Source organism: Euleptes europaea, chromosome 1 (assembly GCF_029931775.1).
Source record: "Euleptes europaea isolate rEulEur1 chromosome 1, rEulEur1.hap1, whole genome shotgun sequence".
Lineage (NCBI taxonomy): Eukaryota > Metazoa > Chordata > Lepidosauria > Squamata > Sphaerodactylidae > Euleptes > Euleptes europaea.
This window is the reverse complement of record NC_079312.1, coordinates 22,089,246-22,110,560: the sequence shown is the minus strand read 5'-3', so window position 1 is coordinate 22,110,560 and position 21,315 is coordinate 22,089,246. Positions and strand designations below refer to the sequence as shown.

At 45.3% G+C, this 21,315-nt stretch overlaps 1 protein-coding gene across 1 annotated transcript; it reads right to left on the bottom strand.

The window, feature by feature from the left end:
• Positions 1-10,820: 10,820 nt before the first annotated feature.
• Positions 10,821-17,157, bottom strand: LY6G6C (lymphocyte antigen 6 family member G6C). The gene is made up of 3 exons (XM_056866972.1): positions 17,052-17,157; positions 11,872-11,988; positions 10,821-11,029 (listed from the first exon to the last, which is right to left on the bottom strand). The coding sequence occupies exons 1-3, from the start codon at positions 17,101-17,103 to the stop codon at positions 10,824-10,826; spliced, it is 375 nt and encodes a 124-aa protein (XP_056722950.1). The 5' UTR covers positions 17,104-17,157; the 3' UTR covers positions 10,821-10,823.
• Positions 17,158-21,315: the final 4,158 nt, after the last annotated feature.

Genomic DNA, 21,315 nt, shown 5'->3' with positions numbered 1-21,315 from the left:
TAGCTGGTTGTGGCAGTACAGAGAGAGTTAAGTCAGCATGGGACCGGAGACGGAGTTCCAACAGCAACTGCTTTATTAGGTAACCGTAGAACAGAACTGGCGAATGGTGCCCCAAACCCCTGCTTATATGCCCGCTCAGCTGCCCACGCCATGCCCCCCAAGTCCGTGATTGGGCAGTTGTACCACGGGAGCCAATGAGAACATACAACTCAGGAGCCTGGGGAGCTCTCTTTCTCCCACATGGGCAGAAACGGGATCTTGTGAGTCTGGTTTCCCACGCTCATCTATCACTTCGATTGCAATGCTTTGCACACCCTGGAGCTCAGAAGTGCATGATGAGCTGCCTTTTCACATTTGGCCTCCATCCTCGTCTGGAATGCTGGCAGAGGCAGGGGCCAGAGGCAAGTAGCGCAATCAGGGAAACAGTCTGAGGTCAGGTAACCTGCTGTTCGAGTCCAGAATCAGAGGGGCAATCCGAATTCAAGGTCAGATTCAGTTCTCAGGGTCAGGGTCGCAGAGGCCCAGGAGTCCAGAGAATAACAGAGACCCAAGGTGGCTGCAAGCAAACGAATTGCTTCCACAAAACGCTGAGCTCATTGCCTGCCTAAATAGACCTTATCTCAATGCAGACCAGCTGTCACTCATTAGGCATTCAGGCATTCATTATCTTTGGTGCGGTGGAACACAGGAAGGACGGTGCTGCTGCAGTCGTCTTGTTTGGGGGCTTCCTAGAGGCACCTGGTTGGCCGCTGTGTGAACAGACTGCTGGACTTGATGGGCCTGGGTCTGATCCAGCAGGGCTTTTCTTATGTTCTTAGGCGTTCCTGGTTTCATTATCGCTTAGTGCTCTGTGCAAAGCCTGTAGCCTTGCACTTTTCCGATGGCTTTCTATCATGGCCCTGATCTTTGGGCGTCTCTGCTCAAGCGGTCTTGGCCACCCTCTGAGGCCACCTGTGGCTGAACCCCAGAAGCAGATGGTTCTGCTGAGCTGCCAGGCTGCAGACCCAGCGTGACTTCTTGTTCTTCACTCCTTTCACGGTCTTCTGTCTGCTGAGGCTGCTCCTCTGTCCTCACCCTGCCGTCTCCCTCTAGTTCCTCTTCGTCTGAGGAAGTGTTGGCAGGCTGATTCACAACAATCCTACTGGAGGTGTGGGTGAGTGGGAGAGTCAAACAAAGAGTTCATGGTAACAGTTAAGCTGGCTGCTCCAAAGTCAAGATTCCATATTTTGCAGTAATTTTAACATGCCAGAATTTGGGACATTTCCACTCCGGGTTTTATGTACCTCAGAGTATCTCCACAAACAAGACCTGAGTGGGCAGCCCTGAGAAGTTCTGACAGGTATAAATCTGCCTTTCTATATGTTTTAAATTATTTAATAAAGCCTGCCTCTGTTTCCTGAATTTAAACGAGGTCACCAGTCTATGGAGATGCTGGGGATTGAACCTGGGACATTCCATACATGAAGCAGATACTCTACTGCTAAACCCCTGGCCACCGCAACAGTGAAGGGAAGATCAAATGATTGGCATACATACCTTCTCACTGGAAGGCCATAATGTATACATTCATGCCTCTGTATGGAGATTTAGTATGCCAGTATAGTGTACAGGGACCATAGATCCCTAGTATGGCGATGCTGGCAATTAAAATGGAAGATGAAGCCAGTTGTGCGGAATCCCACATTAGTAAGGATTTTAAACACACCAAGGTCATTTATGCATGGGAGTTTGTTGCTGGCTGGTTTGTTGCTGGCTGGACTCACACTTTTCTGTTGGGAATTTATGCACCAACTGTCTCCCACGCTCAAATCAAGTCCCACCTCTTTAAACGCTGCTCTGTAATTGGATTACCTTGCTGTGCTCACCATGAGAGATCCCCCCCCCAAAAAAAATCCAACTGCTGCATAAAAAATCATTTTAAGAACAAAAAAAAAATTGAGCAATCTGAAAGAAGGGGTGGGGGGAGAGAAAATCCAACCCTCATTTTAAAAAAGCCTTTATTTTGCTCAGAAAGTGCTCCAAGGAAGCAGGAAGCACTTGAATTCCCGCCTCTTTACACACTGCTTCGTGATTGTCTGTGAGAGAAGCCAGTCTTCTGTGTTTCCCCTGCTTACCATCTGCATGGAACTTTGAGCCGGGCTGAGTTCAGGGGACATGGAAAAGTCATATTAACAGAGGAACGGGAGGACCCGGGTTGGTTTTGCGCTGGAACAGTGTTGAGCTACCAAGGAACGGGATATCGTGCATACTGAAAAGTTAGATCCTGGCTGAAACAGGGAAAAACAGGGTTGCCAGGTCCCTCTTCACCACCAGCGAGAGGCTTTTGGGGTGGAGCCTGAGGAGGGTGGGGTTTGGGGAGGACAGGGACTTCAATGTCATAGAGTCCAATTGCCCAAGCAGCCATTTTCTCCAGGTGAACTGATCTCTATCGGCTGGAGATCAGTTGTATTAGCAGGAGATCTCCAGCTACTACCTGGAGGTTGGCAACCCTAGGAATAAAGGAGGTTATAGCAACTACGAATAAATGACCCAAGTGTCTCATTTCAACCAAACTGCCTATGTATTGTCTACCTTTCTACATCCATGCACTTTAGTTTTTAAAAGTGCCAGATTGGTCCGTGTAAGACAACAGTGCCCTCTGCTGTATCTCCATGGTACTGAACTCGGTGTGAAGTAGGAGCTCTTCCTAGGAGTTGCTTTTCCACACCGGATTTTGGATGGTTTGGGGGGGGGGGGGAACACTACAGGAAAAACTTGAAGAGAAATTGGGAGAGCAATGACCAGTAAACAATAATGTCTGTAAAAGAAGAGAGCAGTTGATGCAGTTCAGAAGTCAAGGTGGTACATCAGAAACCCAAAGTGGAAAAGCCCGATTCTTTTTCCTTTTTAATTAAAAAGATGGCATAGTCAGTTTATCAAACACTTCAGGACCCAAATGCCATAAACACATACACATTTAGCAAGCTGTAAAAAATACTGATGCCCTGGGACTTCCCCCTTACATGCACCACCATTCTTGACCCCTGTACATGTGCACACCTTAGCATGGGCCTAGCAGTGAAAAAAACGGAGTCTGGAGCAAACTGATACCAAAACTGCACCGAGTCATGGCTGAGGATGTGAAAGGAATGCAAAAGCAACTCCTCCATTAGGTCTTATGTGTGTGGCTTCTGTGTAAATTATTAGAAGCAAGTGGGGGGCACATCCTTGTTGCTTCTGGGGTAACTAGGGTTGCCAGGTCCCTCTTTGCCACCAGCGGGAGGCTTTTGGGGCAGAGTCTGAGGAGGGCACAGTTTATGGAGAGGAGGGACTTCAGTGCCACAGAGTCCAATTGCCAAAGTCTCAAGGTTTCTTTTCCAGGTTTCTTTTCTCTTTTTTTGCCAGGAGGGGGTCCTGTGCGGTATATTGGTACTGTCGCTTTAAGGACAACTCCCAGAGGCTCTCTAGAACAGAGAGGCTCAGGTCTTGTGACTATAACTGGAGGAGGGGTTAGAGTTACACGGGCCTCGTTGTGGCCTATCGAGTTAGTTGGTTGTTGTGTTATAATAAATACAGTTCTTATATCCACTACCAGCTCCAGCACTGGACTTTCCCCTCCTTAAAAGGCATAACATGGTGTCAGCAGTGGGATTGAGGTGTTGCCTGCAATGAGCATTTCTTTGCCTGGAACATGTTGGATGGTCAAGTCATATTTCTGCAGTTGTAGTAACACACGTTGCAAGCGTGCAGGTGCCTGTCAAAGAGAGTCCAGGGGAACTGATCTCTGTCGGCTGGAGATCAGTTGTAAAGTACGTCGGCACCCTTCTCATGTTTCTAGCCTCTTTTTATGAAAACTGTTGTGATGTTGGCTTTTGGATCAGTGGAAGACAAGGCAATGGTGGAACAAATTAACATTACTTTCAGTCACACAGTTAAAGCTTTCTGCAACATTTAATAGGGTCAGACTGGCTATTGAAACCACTAGGGAAAGTTGCCTTAACAGTACTGTCAAAGTACCTTAATAATACTTTCAAAGTACATTAATAATACTTTCAGAGTGCTAGTTTTTATAACTTCTTTTAGGAAACTTGCAATGGCAATAAGAGATAAAAATCATTAAGAGCTGGGGCGGGGGTTAAGTACACTATGCAATGCTTGCAACAATCAACAACTGTATCAAATACTCTCTTCATACTATGTCTCCTGCCAGGAATGTGGTAACAATATCATTTAGAACAGACCTTAGAAGCTCAGACAGAACCAACAGCAAGGACACAACTGTCCCTTTGTCTCCCATGGTCTCAGCTGAGCATTGCAATACCGTGCTCAGATCATCTGCTGCGGTGGAGCATAGAGGGCAAATCTGCAGCTCCCTACTTTGGTAAGTGACTACAGGATACCTTCCAACATGTCACTGATGAAAAGAGGGATAAACACGTATACATACATCACCCCTGGTCTCACAACGTCCATTGCAAGTGCCTCACCTCCCCAAAAACGCTGCTAAAGCTTCTTAGAATAGAAGATAATATAAATTTTATTTATATCCCACCCTCCCCCAGGCAGGACTGGGCTCAGGGTGGCTAACATCATAGATATGCATACACAATAATACACTTTTTTCAAATACAGTTAAACAACACTAAGGCCAAAAACGCATGGTCCCTTAACCCACTTCATGCCTCCTTTCAGCCAGGATCAAATTGACCCTGGCTGGGGGAAAACTGTATGCATTACCTTGAAAAGCAGGGACGAAACTGTGAGCAAATCCATCCATGTAAACAGAAAATGTGGGAGACATGCACAGTTCCTGTTTAGTTTGCAACACCCCACACCCCCGGTGATTGGTCGCTTCCCGGGCAGGGAAGGCCCTCATTGGTCAATTTGAAATGACCAATCACTGGGAGTGTGGGGTGTGTTCCAAACTAAACAGGAACTTCATGTCTCCCGCATTTTCTGTTTACATGGATCAATTGGCAAAGTTTCGTCCCTGCTTTTCAAGGTAATGCGTACAGTTTCCCCCCCAGCCCGGGGAAATTTGATCCTGGCTGAAACAGAGAATAAAGTGGGTTAAGGGACCTTGCGTTTTTGGCCTAAATCAGTCTGTAATACCGTGCATTCATTTATGTTGCAATAAACTATCATTCCCTGGCTTCTGAAACAGATGTGGTAGTAAATGGAATATAACATAATATAAAATTAACATTGATATGTTTATCTTTTAGCAATTCTGCTCCAGCTTTTGACCCTGTAGAATGCTTAATGTGAACAATAGATTTAATTATGGACTTAGAAGAGTATAGCTCTGCTATATTGCAATGTTTTCAAGTTGCCTTGAGTCTCCCCCACCCTCCACCCCCCACAGACCCTGGTTTTGTTAATTCAGATGTGCATTGGAAGTTCTGGGTGGGGAGTTCTCAGAGATTTTTACATTTAATTCTCAGAGACTCAGGGTCCTGATTCAGATGGGTACCATTCCATATGGGAAGAGAGGGACTTAAGCCTCCCCCCATGAGCTGATTTCCTGACCTGAAATGCCCCAGGGACCTGCTATTTGCTCCATTGGAGAAATGTACAGGCAACCCCTCAGCTCAGGCCCTGCTTATCTGAGACTGAGGTTTTCAGGGCAGATCTTTTAGTGCGCATCTGGTTTTGCAGGACCCCGGGGCAGAAACAGTGGGGTATGTAGTTAGGACCTGAATGACTCTTTGTGAGCAGGGTTCTAGTAGTAGGGAATGAGGGCACCAGGTAGAAGGAAATAGGGACATCTCAGGCGAACCGAAACAGCTGGCTGGTTTGCTGTATTGGCCCAGAGCACAAGGTACCTGCATCCTCTAGCTGGAATCTTTGCTCTGAATCATCAGGCCTTAGCCAGGCCCCAGCCCACTTCTACTCTCCTCCCCACTTTTTCCTTGGAGCGGTGGACCCTGATCTGGAGAACCAGGGTTGATTCCCCACTCCTCCACATGAGTGGCGGAGGCTAATCTGGTGAACTGGTTTTGTTTCCCTGCTCCTCCACATGAAGCCAGCTGGGTGACCTTGGGCTAGTCACACTCTCAGCCCCGCCTACCTCACAGGGTGTCTGTTGTGGGGAAGGGAAGGTGATTGTAAGCCGGTCTAATTCTCCCTTAAGTGGCAGAGAAAGTCGGCGCATAAAAACCAACTCTTCTTCTTCTTCGATGTCCTCTCCACCAGCTTTCAGACTGTCCCACATAGGAGATCACTTTCCCTTCACACAGGACATCCTATTCACACCATTCTCTTTTCTCCACACAGATAAAGAGCTGTATTCTGTGACATACGGATGCATTCGGGATCGGTATTGGGAGTGGTACTGCAACTCAACCGAAAGGTATGGTAAATTTACACACATCCAGACATGCTGCACCACTGACAAGTGTAATGGAGTTATCCCCCCTTTGCCTCATGACTAAAGTGGCCGGTGACAACTGCGGAGAATGTGAAGGGCCACGGCCGTCTCAGCTGTGTCTCTTGGTACCCCACCCTTCCCCCAGAGAAGAGTCCTCGATCATATCCACCTCTTCTTACCTGGCTTTCGCTTTCGTAAATGGTGGACATGCTTCCATTTGGTTCTGCGACTGTCTCAAGTCCCGATTGGACAACGCCTATGAGATCAACGGCGATAAGTGACAAAACGTCCACCTTTCCCTGCCGACCATTTTGTGAGCTTCCTACCATTTGCCTTTTGTTCTTCATAAAGGAGTCCCCACTCAAAGGCATCATAGCCAAATTTGTATAATGGTAAATTAATTATTTGGTTATATGATTAAATCAGTTATTTCATTTTGAAGGGGAGGGGGAAGGCAACGTTCTCTGTTTTTCGGTGCCTGTATTATATTAGGAAGAGGAATGTTTCCTTTATCGTGGCTCCTGCCAGCCATGGCAGGCACAAGTTGGTTCATTAAGAACCACTGCCTAATCAGAGGTTGCATTAAAAGTCAATTAAAGTGGCATTAAGTGTTAATGTGATGTTACTTTGTGCTGCAAGCTGCCCAGAGCCTGGCTTATTATATATCCAACAAAATAAATGCTGTAAATTTTAAAAGATTAGCATTGTTCTGTTATTTTAAATTAAATTAAATATTTCTTGGAAGCTGCCTTGAGAATAGGGTTGCCAGCTCTGTGTTGGGAAATAACTGGAGATTTTGGGGGGCGGAACCTGAGGAGGGTGGGGTTTGGAGAGGGGAGGGACTTTAATGCCATAGAGTCCAATTGCCAAAGTGGCCATTTTCTCCAGGTGAACTGATCTCTGTTGGCTGGAGATCAGTTGTAATAGCAGGGTATCTCCAGCTATTACCTGGAGGTTGAAACTGAGCTAATAAGCAACATGTGGTCTCAAACTGTTTAGTGAGTATGAGAAAAACTGTATGATATTAGTAGCAATTTATTGTAATGCCATGTAAAAAATACCTGAAGTAATAGCAATTTAAATCAAACAAGGTCTACCAGACTTAAACATTGTCTACAAGACTTAGCAAGAGACATTTTCAAACTCAATCTTACAGACCAAAGAATATAAATTATTGACATTGATGACGTATCAATGATTCATATATAACAACATGACATAGACAATTTCAAGTACAAGGTCAAAAAATAATTGTTAGCTTCACAATATTAAACAGCTTGCGCAAAAGGGCTACTGTCAGTTCATAAGGAATGTAACTTTTTAAGAAGAAACCGCACAGTTCATTTAACCCCGATCCTAGAGTGAAGCGCGAGGACTGCACTGCCTCGGAGACATTGTAGACAATGTTTAAATCTAGTAGACTCTGTTTGATTTAAATTGCTATTACTTCAGGTATTTTTTACATGGCATTACAATAAATTGCTACTAATATCATACAGTTTTTCTCATACTCACTAAGCAGTTTGAGACAACGTGCTGCTTATTAGCTCAGTCATTACCTGGAGGTTGGCAACCCTATCTCAGGCTGAGGTCTTCTACATCACCTACTGCCAGATTCTTTAACTGGAGATGGTGGGGATTGAAATTGGGACTTTCCCATGCCAAGCAGATGTTCTGCCACTGAACCACAGCCCACTCTTCTGGGCTGTGCCTCAAATTCCTTTGTGGATTGTTTTTCAAGAAGGAGAAAACATGTTTCTGTTTCAATTGAGCATTTTCTATCATTTCCATTTAGCTTAAATCCTTGGTAATTTGAGCCACAAACATATACTGTCTATAATCTGGTTTTAGTTACATTATTCTGTTAGCTCTTTATGATTTCAATAATTCTACATTGTTCAGTCTAATCATTGTGTGATGCTTTTAAAACTAAAGAGAAACTCAGAATTTTTTGCCAATAAATAAATAACAAGTAACAAACAAATAAATGGGACTGCAAAGCAAAGGAAGCAGGTAGAAAGGCCACAAAATCCCTTCAAGATTATGAAATGTATATGGATTTTCCCCTCAGTGAACACTAGATGGAGCTACCATGACACATTCTCTATTTCGAAAATAAATTGCTCTTGTACATTAGTTGGCAATTCCCATTTTTAAAACATTGTCTCGTTTAACTTTTAAACATAAACTATTACTTTTGTACTGGGATCAACACCCTTGATAACACATCACTGCTTTACCCATGATATTTTTCCTAAATAGCTATAATTGGGAGTGGGGCTATACTTTCCACACTTTGCATAGGGCTCAGATCATCTGGCGTGAAGCAGGGTGAACTTATTTCGTTGTGTGAATTCATATCTTAGGAGGCTGTTCTGCATATTATCTTCCCAGTCTGCATTCTTGCACATGGGCATGTGCAGCATACATCAATTATTCAGCAGGCTTCCATTTTTCTTTTACTTGTATTGTTCCATCGGTCTCTCAATAAACCCTGGAAGGCTTAGTGGGGTTGAGGAAATGGGAACTGAGTTTTGGCATCCAGGGGCATATATTTAGGGTTGCACAAACACAGAGATGGTTGGGCTCATGCTAGGGTTGCCAACCTCCAGGTAACCGCAGAAGATCTCCTGCTATTACAACTGATCTCCAGCTGATAGAAATCAGTTCACCTGGAGAAAATGGCAGCTTTATCCATTGGACTCTATGGCATTGAAGTCCCTCCCCTCCCCAAACCCCACCCTCCTCAGGCTCTGCCCCCCCCCAAATCTCCCGCCAATGGTGAAGAGGGACCTGGCAACCCTAGCTCGCACTCTGTTCTCTGGTTGTGAACACAGACCTAACTTTTCGACAATTAGTTTGATCATTTGTCAATCTGTAAGTGGATGTTTGACAAGTTATTTTGCTGTATTCCTTGCTTAACCCCACAGTACAATGTATTTGCCTTCTCATGCATGGACATTCTCATACAGCCTGTCTGAGTTCTTCTACACCATATCCTTTCTGCACAACTGCTCTCCTGAGAGTTAACTGGCAATTGTTTAAATAGACTATTAGATTGCTCATCCATGTGGATGAAGAAGTCTCCTTCAGAAGCCTGGTGGTCAGCAGCTGTTGAAGCTGGTGCTTTTAGTTGGTGGTTATATCTCTTCGGACGGGGCTGGGTGATCCCCGTCTTTTAAATGACTCTTCTGCTATGCAGACTAGTCTTCTGTTGGGTGATATACCTGGCAAGTTGTTCAGACAAAGTTGGCTCTGATTGCACGACCCCGACCTCAAAAGATATAACAAAAACCAATCAAAACCAGTAAAGAAGACCTCAAGAGGTATAATAAAACCAATAAAAAAAGATAGAAAAATGGGAGAAAGCACAGAGCTGTGCCTCTGAGCAAAGGCAAATAGACAAACCTGGAAAAGCCAAATATTTATTCAGCTTTTTCAGGAATCATCTATTCCGCTTCAGGAAGATGGCCAGGTTTTGGCATTTGGTAAACCCAAAGCCCGAAAATTACTGAAACGGCTTATTTTGGGTTTAATTTGAGTGTGTGTGTGTGTGTGGATTAACGATATGCACAACCCTAGTTGGGACCAATGGCCATTCACCATACCCGCAAAGGTTGCCAGTTTCATTCTGCTCAAAGGCCTGCTTGCTTGCATGACCTCAGCAGTATCACCAAATAACCAAGTAATCTTTTGTCATCCCTTTTTTTTAAAACCAGCATTTAGGAACATGAGTTGCCTGCGTCTGCCTGTTGATATATGTTCCTTTATTTCTGTGGCTTCCCTTATCATTGGTTCATCTAGGGTTGCCAACTTTCAGGCACTCGCTGGAGATCTTCTGCTATTACAACTGATCTCCAGCCAGTAGAGATCAGTTCACCTGGAGAAAATGGCCGGTTTGGCAATTGGACTCCATGGCATTGAAGCTCCTCTCCTCTCCTCTCCCAAACCCCGCCCTCCTCAGGCTCCACCCCAAAAATCTCCGGATATTTCCCAACCCGGAGCTGGCAACCCTAAATTCAGCAGAGGGGTAGACTGCAGGCCATGCAGGGGTGGAGGTTATCTGTCCCTCATTTGAATATTTAACAGCAGGTTTGTTTGTGTAGCTGATGGGTACGGACTTGGGAAAAACACACAGCCGGGCTCTGATGTATATAGAAAAGGTAGGCTTTCTATAAATCATTTTAAATGTATTTATTTCAAAAAATCCCCCCAAAAGCCAGGCTTGCCTAATTTGTGGGTTTATAATAATAAAATAAAAGGAGGTTTCTCCTATTGGGCCCCCGTGCATGGCTGGTGGGCTACATTTGACATGGGAGGTCAAAATTGTGCTGATCTGAAATAAGACTACTATTGAGATGACGACCCTTCGGCAGGGAAGGAGGCGAAGGAATCTTGTCTCCTCTGGAAAAACAGACAGTCAACAGGTCATCGGTAGGGTGGGGATGATGCGCTTCGTTGTCAACCTTCCTTGCTAGTGTGCCAGCCAGCTCCCCAAGGCCAAGCTGAGTCCAGCTAAGAGCGGTATGCTGGGATGGCTGACAATTCCTCCATTGCAGAGGTCAAAGTTGCAACAGGTCCGGTTGTAGTTCATGTCAAAGACGCTGTCCCTCTGCTCAGTCATGTTGCACAGCCCTGTGTGTTTGGTGCAGCCGTGCTTACTGAAGAGCCTGATTTTACCTAGAAAGAGAGAGAAGACAAAATGTGAATTGATGGAAGCCCTGCCCCACACTGGGGGATGATGGGAGAACCACGTCACAGATAAATGTGCATTACTCGATCCCTCTGTATGGGATAACTATATGTGTGAACTGGTTCCTGATTCACACGAGGAAGATATCACTTGAGGTTGTGTTCAGCATATTATAGACACAGGGTTGCATGCTCTGGTTTGGGAAATACCTGGAGATTTGGGGGATAGACCCTAGGCAGGGTGGGGTTTGTGGAAGGGAGGGACCTCAGCAGGGTATAATGCCATAGAGTCCACCCTCCAAAGCAGCCATTTTCTCCAGGGGAACTGATCTTGGTTGCCTGGAGATCTCTGCTGTCTGGAGATCAGTTGTAGTTCCAGGAATTCAGGCCCCACCTGCAGGCAAACAACCCTAGGGACTCTACAGGTTAAACAAAATGGGGGGTTGCAGCAACTATAAGCTCGGGAAGCGGCAACTGCAAGGATACAGTATGCTTGCAGCCTTCCAACGGTGTGAATCATGCCCACCCCCTCAGCCCCTGGGTTGTTTTAGCTGCCAAAAATGGCATGGGGGGGAGGTAGAAGGGCCTTCCCCGTTTTGCTGTCCTGATGTGAATTGGGCCCATCTGTTCTTTGTATGCATGAATTGCCACTGGACTCACAGCTGCAGTGTAGCTGTGAGTCCCTGTAGAGAACTTGCGAAAAAAAGTAATGTACAGCTTGAGCCCCCAGACTCTGGAGAACCACCTGCCAGAAAATGTAGCCAGTGCTGTCTAAGGCAACTTCATGCGTTCAGGCGCGTTCCAACACTAGACAAATCTCTTTGCCTTACCTGAGTACACTCTTGTGGTTTCACAATACTGGCCCTCATCTGCTACGCAGGGGTCAGCAGAATGGAAACATAGGGCGCCCACTTTGAATTTGCAGACTTTGCACACCAGGCCTTGAGCTGCAGAAGAGAAGCAGAAAGACAAACGGCCGTTAAACAGAAGTAATAAAGAACTCCCTTGGCTATTAGGGACCAATGCTGATTGCCAGCAAAGGAATCCAAAACACATCCAGCTGTGGAAAATGGCATCTCCTCTCCTCTCTCCCTTAAGGATCCTGCTGATTTAGGAATCATAGAGATAAGTGAGGAATTCGGAGTTCAACTTAAAAGATGAACAACATTCATACCGGCATCACCTTTGAGGAGTCAGACCTCACTTGATCAGAAAACACACCATATCAGGGATCCTTTTACTTGCTCTGTTCTGTACTTTCCCCCTTGCTAGGATGTCCTTTTAGATAGCCAGTGTGGTGTAGTGGTTAAGACGCTAATCTGGAGAACCGGGTTCGATTCCCCTCTCTTCCACATGAAGCCTGCTGGGTGACCTTGGGCCAGTCACAGTTCTCTCAGAACCTTCTCCGCCCATGCAGAGGCAGGAAATGGCAAACCACCTCTGAACATCTCTTGCATTGAAAACCCTACGTAATCACCATAAATCAGCTGTGAACTCTTGGCACTTTCCACCACCAGGATATCCTTTTAAGGGGCATACAAAATTGTTCAAAGTGTCCAACTGCAGCTGCCCTGCTGATTTAACTCCATTACAATACAGGCCATTTTATTTTTAAACCCTGCCTGAATAATCCCTAGCATGGGTTATGAGCTGTCTGCCAATAGTCACTTCTACCCCCTCCCCAGACAGGAGCCCCGTGGCACAGAGTGGTAAGCTACAGTACTGCAGTCCAAGCTCTGCTCACCACCTGAGTTTGATCCCAACGAGAGTTGGTTTCAGGTAGCCGGCTCAAGGTTGACTCAGCCTTCCATCTTTCCGAGGTCGGTAAAATGAGTACCCATCTTGTTGGGGATAAAGGGAAGATGACTGGGGAAGGCACTGGCAAACCACTCCGCAAACTAAGTCTGCCTAGGAAACGTTGGGATGTGACGTCACCCCAAGGGTCAGGAATGACCCGGTGCTTGCACAGGGAACCTTTACCTTTACCTACCCACTCCCCAAATATCCACACATATGGGTGGGGGGTACTTGGATAATTGTCCCATGTAGGGAAAAACTAAAACAAGACAGTATCATTTGAATCCCACAGGTATCAACAAATGAGGCAATGCCTAGGAAGCTGGAACCATGCCAGAATGCTCTCATGAGAGGCATTTTGTCAAGACAAGGTGTGGAAACCTGGAGGGCGGGGGAAAGATTCTTACTAATTACAGACTGCCACTCCAAAGACGGTATCTTTGTAGCAGGATCAGACTCCACTTTCCACAATATATCGTTTATTTAAAACCCCAAGTTTTTTGTGGGTTTTTTTTTGTTTCCAACATGCTATAGTATTTCCAACATTTCCAACATGCTGTAGTATTCCTGTAATAATCCCTGCTGGTGACGGATAGCTATACACCAATAAACGGATCAAATTGACACAAACACTAGCACTGCAATTCTGAGCAGAGATCATGCCTTTCTAAGTCATTTGAAGTCAGTGGATTTAGAAAGGTTTGACTCAGGCCATTTATGCATGGGAGGTTTTGCCTTGGATTTGCCGCTCTCTCTGTGTGTGTAAAGCGCCGTCAAGTCGCAGCCGACTTATGGCGACCCCTTTTGGGGGAGGGTTTCATGGCAAGAGACTAGCAGAGGTGGTTTGCCAGTGCCTTCCTCTGCACAGCAACCCTGGACTTCCTTGGTGGTCTCCCATCCAAATACTAACCAGGGCTGACTCTGCTTAGCTCCTGAGATCTGACAAGATCAGGCTAGCCTGCCGCTCTCTAGAAGCACATTTTCCCCATCCAAATTCTCAAAACTCAGCAATAAGCCCGCATGCAAAGTTTTGAGAATTCGGATGAGGAAAATGTGCATCTAGAGAGAGGTAAATCCAAGGCAAAACCTCCCATGCATAAATGGCCTCAGTTTAGGAGGTCACTGTATATAGAACTTTTTTGTCTCGTCTCGTCAATGTCACCCCAGAAAGAAAGAACAAAAGAATAAGAAAGCAAGCGTTGATTGCTGAGAGAAGTCATTTTATAGGCTTAACCTGGTGACTGTCTGGCTAAGTACTGCCAATGGTGAGTATCATTTTTTTGCAATGAAAAAATTTCATTTGACCGAGCTTCATTGGAACTGCAAACTCAGTGCCTCACAAGAATGGAATGTGGTTCACCCCCTGGAACTCCCATTATGATACACTTTATTCCCTTCCCACCCACGTTTTTGCCAGCGCCTCTGCACAATACCTGGCACAAGCTGTAGGCAGTAATGTTAAATAGCAATTTGAGTGATGACTTATAATTTTTTTGGGACTGGGCGTGGGAAAGTGGCATCGACATATTTGTATCCCTTTCTCCTTCCAAAGAGATCAAGGCAGGAGACGTGTTTTACCTTCACAACAACCCTGCGAGGTAGGCTAGGCTGAGAGAGTTTTAATTGGGATTTTATTGTTTTAAATTTAGAATTTATGGTTAATGTTATTGTTGATTATATTGATGTATTTTAAATGATGTTACCCGCTCTGAGTCTGGCTGTGGCCAGGGAGGGCGGGCCATAAATTGCTAAAATAAAAATAAAATAAATAAACGGTGAGCTCTCAGGGTCTGAGAAAAACTTTTCTCAAACTGAAAGGAGCCACTTCCAATCACAGCTATACAGTGTTGGCCCAGTGATCTGACTTGGCATAATCCAGTTTCATGTGTTCATCTCTGTTTACACTGGTTTAATAATGATTCTCTCCAGTCTGTAGTTCAGAGAGATCTCTGACAAACTATTCTCATCCCCTTCAAGTTTATCAATATTTTATCAGTGAAGCAACATTGGATAATCATAGCACAATCCTAAGAACATTTACTCAGATGTAATTCCCATTGCGCTCAACAGGATTTACACCTTTGTAGGGCCCTACTCAGTCATAAATGTGTTTAGGATCGCAGCCCTTAATGGGCACAAAAGAGATCTAAACTCATAGCATAGATATGCCCTATATAGAATATAAACAGTAATCTCACAACCAGAGAGTGCAGTTGTCAACAGGCTTGGGGAAATCTCAAAGCTAAGGGATTTTGTAGTCACTCAAAGCAGATTAGCTCTTATCATTCCTTCCTGGTATTTAATCTAGATCTCCTTCCCTGCAGCTTCATGAGTTGAGTACAGCCAGATGTTCCTGTTTCCAGACCCAAGGCACTTGGCCTGTTCTTCTTCCCCTTCACTGCCCTGCAGTCTCTAGGGTTGCCAACAGGCCTGAAGAAAAAAACAACCCTGTCCCCTTAATAGATGCTTAAAGGTAAAGGTCCCCTGTGCAAGCACTGGGTCATTCCTGACCCATGGGGTGATGTCACATCCCGACGTTTCCTAGGCAGACTTTGTTTATGGGGTGGTTTGCCAGTGCCTTCCCCAGTCATCTTCCCTTTACCCCCAGCAAGCTGGGTCCTCATTTTACCGACCTCGGAAGGGTGGAAGGCTGAGTCCACCTTGAGCCGGCTACCTGAAACCAACTTGTTGAGATCGAACTCAGGTGGTGAGCAGATCTTGGACTGCAGTACTGCAGCTTACCACTGTGCCACGGGGCTCTTACTAGATGCTTAATGGGATGTTATTTACCAGATGATCCTTTCCCCCTCCATGGCATGAAAAGCCTCAATTGCCCATTTCCATATATTAAGCCTCTATTAAAGGGACACGGCATTATTCTTTAGGCCTACTGGTAACCCATCTGCAGGCCAGGCATTCTTTTTTGCAGTCACAAAAAAGCTTCAGGACCTCAGTGTACCAACGAGTTTCATTCATTCATGCACACACATACTTCTTTCCTAGGGTTTCCAACCTACAGGTACTAGCTGGAGACCTGCTATTACAGCTAATCTCCAGCTGATAGAGATCAGTACACCTTGAGAAAATGGCCGCTTTGGCCATTGGACTCTATGGCATTGAAGCCCCTCCCCTCCCCAAACCCTGCCTTCCTCAGGAGATGCCCCCAAATCCTCCTCCCCGTGGCAAAGCAGGACCTGGCAACCCTAATCTTTCCTCAAACCCGCTGCTTTCTTTTTTCCTGCTGCCCTCAACTTTTCCTAGCATGACTGTCTTTTCCAGTGACTCTTGTCGTCTCATGACGTGACCAAAATATGGTAGCCGCAGTTTAGTCATTTTAGCTTCTAGGGTCAGTTCAGGCTTGATTTGATCTATAACCCATTGATTTGTGTTTTTTTTTTTTTTTGGCAGTCCATGGAATCCGTAACACTCTCCTCCAACACCACATTTCAAAGGAAAAGTGGAGGGCAGCAGGAAAAGAGGACCCAACAAGAGATGGATTGACTCAATAAAGGAAGCCACAGCCTTCAGTTTGCAAGATCTGAGCAAGGCTGTCAAAGATAGGACATTTTGGAGGACTTTCATTCATAGGGTCGTCATGAGTCGGAAGCGACTTGACGGCACTTAACACACACATACAATCCTAACCAGAGTTACACCCATTCAGAGGATTTAGAAAGCTTTACTCTGCCTCTGAATGCACTGATAGTGATCACAAATCTTCACGTAACAAAAATTTTATTGGAGAAAAACCGTCGTCTCCAGCCCCATCCCAGATCATAGACTTCCATTTTATGGTACGGGTGTTCGCAATCCAGTATTTCTGAAAGTTGAGTATGTCATCTGACTGGGTGAAGAAAATAATCCTGTCTACATTCTTATACAATCCCTTCAAGTGAACATGCATATGTGTGTGTGTTAAGTGCCGTCAAGTTGCTTCTGACTCATGGCGACCCTATGAATGAAAGTCCTCCAAAATGTCCTATCTTTGACAGCCTTGCTCAGATCTTGCAAATTGAAGGCTGTGGCTTCCTTTATGGAGTCCATCCATCTCTTGTTGGGTCTTCCTCTTTTCCTGCTGCCCTCCATTTTTCCTAGCAAGACTGTCTTTTCCAGTGACTCTTGTCGTCTCATGACGTGACCAAAATACAATAGCCTCAGTTTAGTCATGCATATACACATCTCAAAAAATATCTCTCTTCCTTCTTGTACTTACCAACTGTGCAGAAGAGCAAACCAGCAAGGCCCAGGAGAAGAAACTTGTTCATCTTGATCAACCAAGAGAGAATGCCCTTACAAAATTAATTCAGTGCCTAAGAAGGCAGATGTGGCCAACTTGGCTCTGCAACAAGGAGAACTCTTCTAAGCAGCCTTGAAATGAAAGCTATTAAAAGGGATGCATTTATTCTCATCGAAGCACCGGGGACAGCCAATGGAAGGATCAGGGAGGAGAGACACACCTTGCCTTTGGAAAAATGAAGAGGAGGCATGCAGATGATGGCATGAGAGTCAAGGTACAAGAGACTGAATAATGAAATTCCATGACGGGAAGACTTGAGAATCTACACCCACACAAGAGTCTTCAATCCTAATTGGCAGCCCTGGGTAGGGCTGCCAGGTCCCTCTTTCCCACCGGTGGGAGGTTTTTGGGGCGGAGCTTGAGGAGGGCAGGGTTTGGGGAGGGGAGGCACTTCAATGCCATAGAGTCTAATTGCCAAAGCAGTCATTTACTCCTGGTGAACTGATCTCTATCAGCTGGAGATCAGTTGTAATAGCAGGAGATTGCCAGTTAGTACCTGGAGGTTGGCAGCCCTAGCCCTGGGCCGCAGCCACACTTCCTGGTTCAGGGAGGCTGCCACATTTCTAGTGAGGCTTTAAAGAAGGGTGATCTGGCTGCAACATCTGCCACCCCATTGATTGCCAGGGTTGATTCGGCTGATCTGGTGTCCCCTCCCTCCCTCACCACTCCATGTGCTTCCCTCCCGAAGCTGTGCGCTTGGTGGAAGAGGACGACCATCCCAGATAGAAGGAGTGTACCGTTCTTCGGTCAAGGGTATATGATAGGTCAGACATTATAACTGACAGAAATTGTATAACCTGATCGCCACTCACATATGTCTAAGGGCATTGTTCTGTCTATGAATTGATCATAGACAATGTTCTGAATAATTACCCTTTTTATGTTCCAAATATTTTGCCTACAAACACCTCCCCTAAATATAGCTTCCGTGAGTTACCACTGACTGCTTTTAAGTGCTTGGCTATACTTAGTCTTTGAAGCTGAAGGGAGAGATTTTTTACAGGGCATTTTGCGCAGGATAATAAGTGGGCTCAGGGCTCAGTGGTAGAGTATCTGCTTTGCACGCAGAGAGTCCAGAATTCAGTTCAGTTTTTATTACGCACTCAATGTTTCAATTGAGAAGCAGAAAAAAACACTTTTGTAAAACTAATTAAAAGCAGGCAGAACAGAACAAAACAGAAGGCCACAAGAAATTATAACTCTTATTGCTGATGTAAAATGAAGAAACAGTACAGCGTCAATGGAAAACTGCAGTGATCGACAAGTAATGAGGCTCTGTAGAAATTCTTATTTTGAGTCTTTGCTGTGAAGGTGAAAAACATTCTTAACGTGTCACAGGGAGAAGGATTAATCACCAGTATCGGTTTGTATCTTGCAACATGTGGATATGCATCTGCATTTTCTCAGCCTCCCCTAAGGGATCAGCAAAGGTATGAATCTACTGCATTTTTAGGATCTGAAGGATGTTCAGTGTAGAAATGTCACCGAATGGCATAAGAATACCCTAGATGAGGTGTAAAAGTGGTATAAAAGAATAAATGAGTGAAACTGGGCAGAATGAAAAAGCTTACAATAGCAACATATGAAAACACCCCCTCCCAAAAGGAGCCCCATGGCCCAGAGTGTTAAGCTGCAGCGCTGCAGTCCAAGCTCTGCTCACTACCTGAGTTCGATCCCGATGGAAGTTGGTTTCAGGTAGCCGGCTCAAGGTTGACTCAGCCTTCCATCCTTCCGAGGTCGGTCAAATGAGTACCCAGCTTGCTGGGGGTAAAGGGAAGATGACTGGGGAAGGCAATGGCAAACCACCCTGTAAACAAAAAAGTCTGCCTAGGAAACGTCGGGATGTGATGTCACCCCATGGGTCAGGAATGACCTGGTGCTTGCACAGGGGACCTTTACCTTTACCTTACCCCAAAAGGTAGTTTTGTAGATTCTGACACACAAAGAATCATGATCCAGTTCTACTGGTTGCTTTAGGTTTTGGGCCTGGTTTAGAGATGTTGCAAATATTCACAATTTTCCACATTCAGCGTTGCAGATCTGTGTTCTCAGGAGGGAGAAGGCTAAAGAGCACTGATGATGGTGGAAGACCAGCTGACTCAGGAAGACCCCGCAGTGCTTTGAAGGCAAGAGACCAACAGAGTTGGTTTTCCAGTATCTGCCTGTGAGTTGTGACCCTGTTCTTCTGGGGTGGTCTCCCCTCCAAGTACTAACCAGGACTGACCATCACTGGACCTAAAAGGAGATATTGCAGAGCTGGAGAATATGCAGAAAAGAGCAAACAAAATGATCAGGGGACTAGAGCAACTGTCCTATGAGGAGCTGAAGGGTGAGAGATTCAAAACAGACACAAGGAAGTATTTCTTCACACAACACATAGTTAAATTGTGGAACTCCCTTCCCCAGGATGGGGTGATGGCTGCCAACCTGGAAGGCTTTAAGAGGGGAGTGGACATGTTCGTGGAGGATAACTTTGTTATATTTTGACGGGCTGCTGGCTGTCTTCCCGTTTTGAAGAAATCTTCCTCAGGATATTTCTCAATTGTCCATAGCAAAATGCCTCAATGCATAACCAACATTCGGATAATTGGCAGATAATAATATAGAATCAATGCCCAACAAAGATTGAACAAAGATTACCCAAAAAACAAAACAAAACAAAAACACACAGGGTTCTGAACGTATGCCGGAAGAATTCCCCACAGTCATAAACGTACAAGTTTCACTAGCTATATTTTGCCGTCATTGTCATAATGTTCTGCTGTTCTACTTTATTGTTTCCTTAATAAAAAAATAAAAAATACATAAATTGCTTTTTTTTAAAAAGAGAGAACTGTAAAGGAAATACACCCTGCGTTTCCTTTTGCTACAACACTGCGCAACATTGGCTCAAACTTTAATTCAGGCTGCGGCCTAGCTACCCCTAGCACATGCATTTCAAAGCTCCGTTTGTAGTCTGTGTTGAGAGCGGGGGGGGGGCGGTGTTGAGAGCGGGGGGGGGGCGGGGGGGGAAGGGACTCTCTCAAACCCCCTTCCCTTTGAAGCTTGCTCACTGATGGCCCATCTGTCTCCAAGGTGACACATCCTGTCACACCTTAGCCCTCGCCGGCTCTTGGGAATCTCCTGATACTTTGCATTCGCTGCAGGAATGCAACTTATCTCTTGGCTTCAAAGAGTTGGCTAGTGACATCGCAAATATGAAATCGTTTTATTATTTTCCTGAGGAATTCATTGGCTGCCTGATCCCTGGCGGACGAATTCGGAAGGTATAAGAATAACCTTTTTCTGATATAGTTTTATGGAGCCTTTGAGGGACATGCCGGCCATGTCCGAGGCGTTCATCACCTCTCTGATCCCTTTCAGGAAAATCATGAAGGACTGACACTCTGTGTGTCAGGAACAAACCTTGCTTTTGGACTCTGGTAACTATAATCAACTGAAGTATTTGCTACTCTCTTGGAAACTTTGCCTATTTTGCCTGAAACTTAAGAACTACTGTGAAGTTAGAGATTGCTAAAGGTTTTCTTGTTTTTATGCTATCTGCCTCACAAATAATTTCCTTTCTGTAACGAGCACATTTTATTAAATAAACTTATAGACTTTATATTGAAGTCTGAGAAACCTTTTTTGGGTCTCAGGGCTAAATCCAAGTGCCTGAGTGTGTGTGTGTGTGTGGGAAACCACCTACCTAGTGTTTTGTGGCAATAAGCCTCCCCTGGCAGAAGCTCTACTCTGCAGGGACGGTTTTTGCTTGTTTTGACTTTTGGGAAACTGGCTGGGGAAGAGTAGCTCTCAGCTCATCCCTGGGAAAGCCAGCCTTTTGGAATTGAGAGCTGGTGGCAATCTACCTGTACTGCGCTCAAAGGGGGAATCCTGGGGCTCAGTAAGGGATTTAGGTTTCCTTAGGAAAACATTTAGTGACTTTGAACTAAAGAGGAACCGGCCTGCCGGAGAGCAGACCGAGTCTCCTTGACAAGGTAGCAGAGTCTACCCGCATTGTGCTTTAGGGGGAGTCCTGAAGCCCAGTGGGAAGTTTGGCAAGTTTTGAATCAAAGAGGAACCGGTTTGCTGGAGGGCAGGCCGGACCTCCTCGACAAGAACAAATTCCTTCTGATCAGTGAAAGAGGGGTTGGCTATTGCTAGAAATAAATCATAGAATCATAGAATTGGAAGGGATCAC

Excerpts from the sequence above, each read along its gene's own strand:
- LY6G6C (XM_056866972.1), bottom strand. The coding sequence starts at position 17,103 with ATGAACAAGTTTCTTCTCCTGGGCCTTGCTGGTTTGCTCTTCTGCACA. Across the intron at positions 11,989-17,051 it reads TTTGCTCTTCTGCACAGTTG|CTCAAGGCCTGGTGTGCAAA; the intron begins GTAAGTACAAGA and ends TCTCTTCTGCAG. Across the intron at positions 11,030-11,871 it reads AACCACAAGAGTGTACTCAG|GTAAAATCAGGCTCTTCAGT; the intron begins GTAAGGCAAAGA and ends CTCTCTTTCTAG.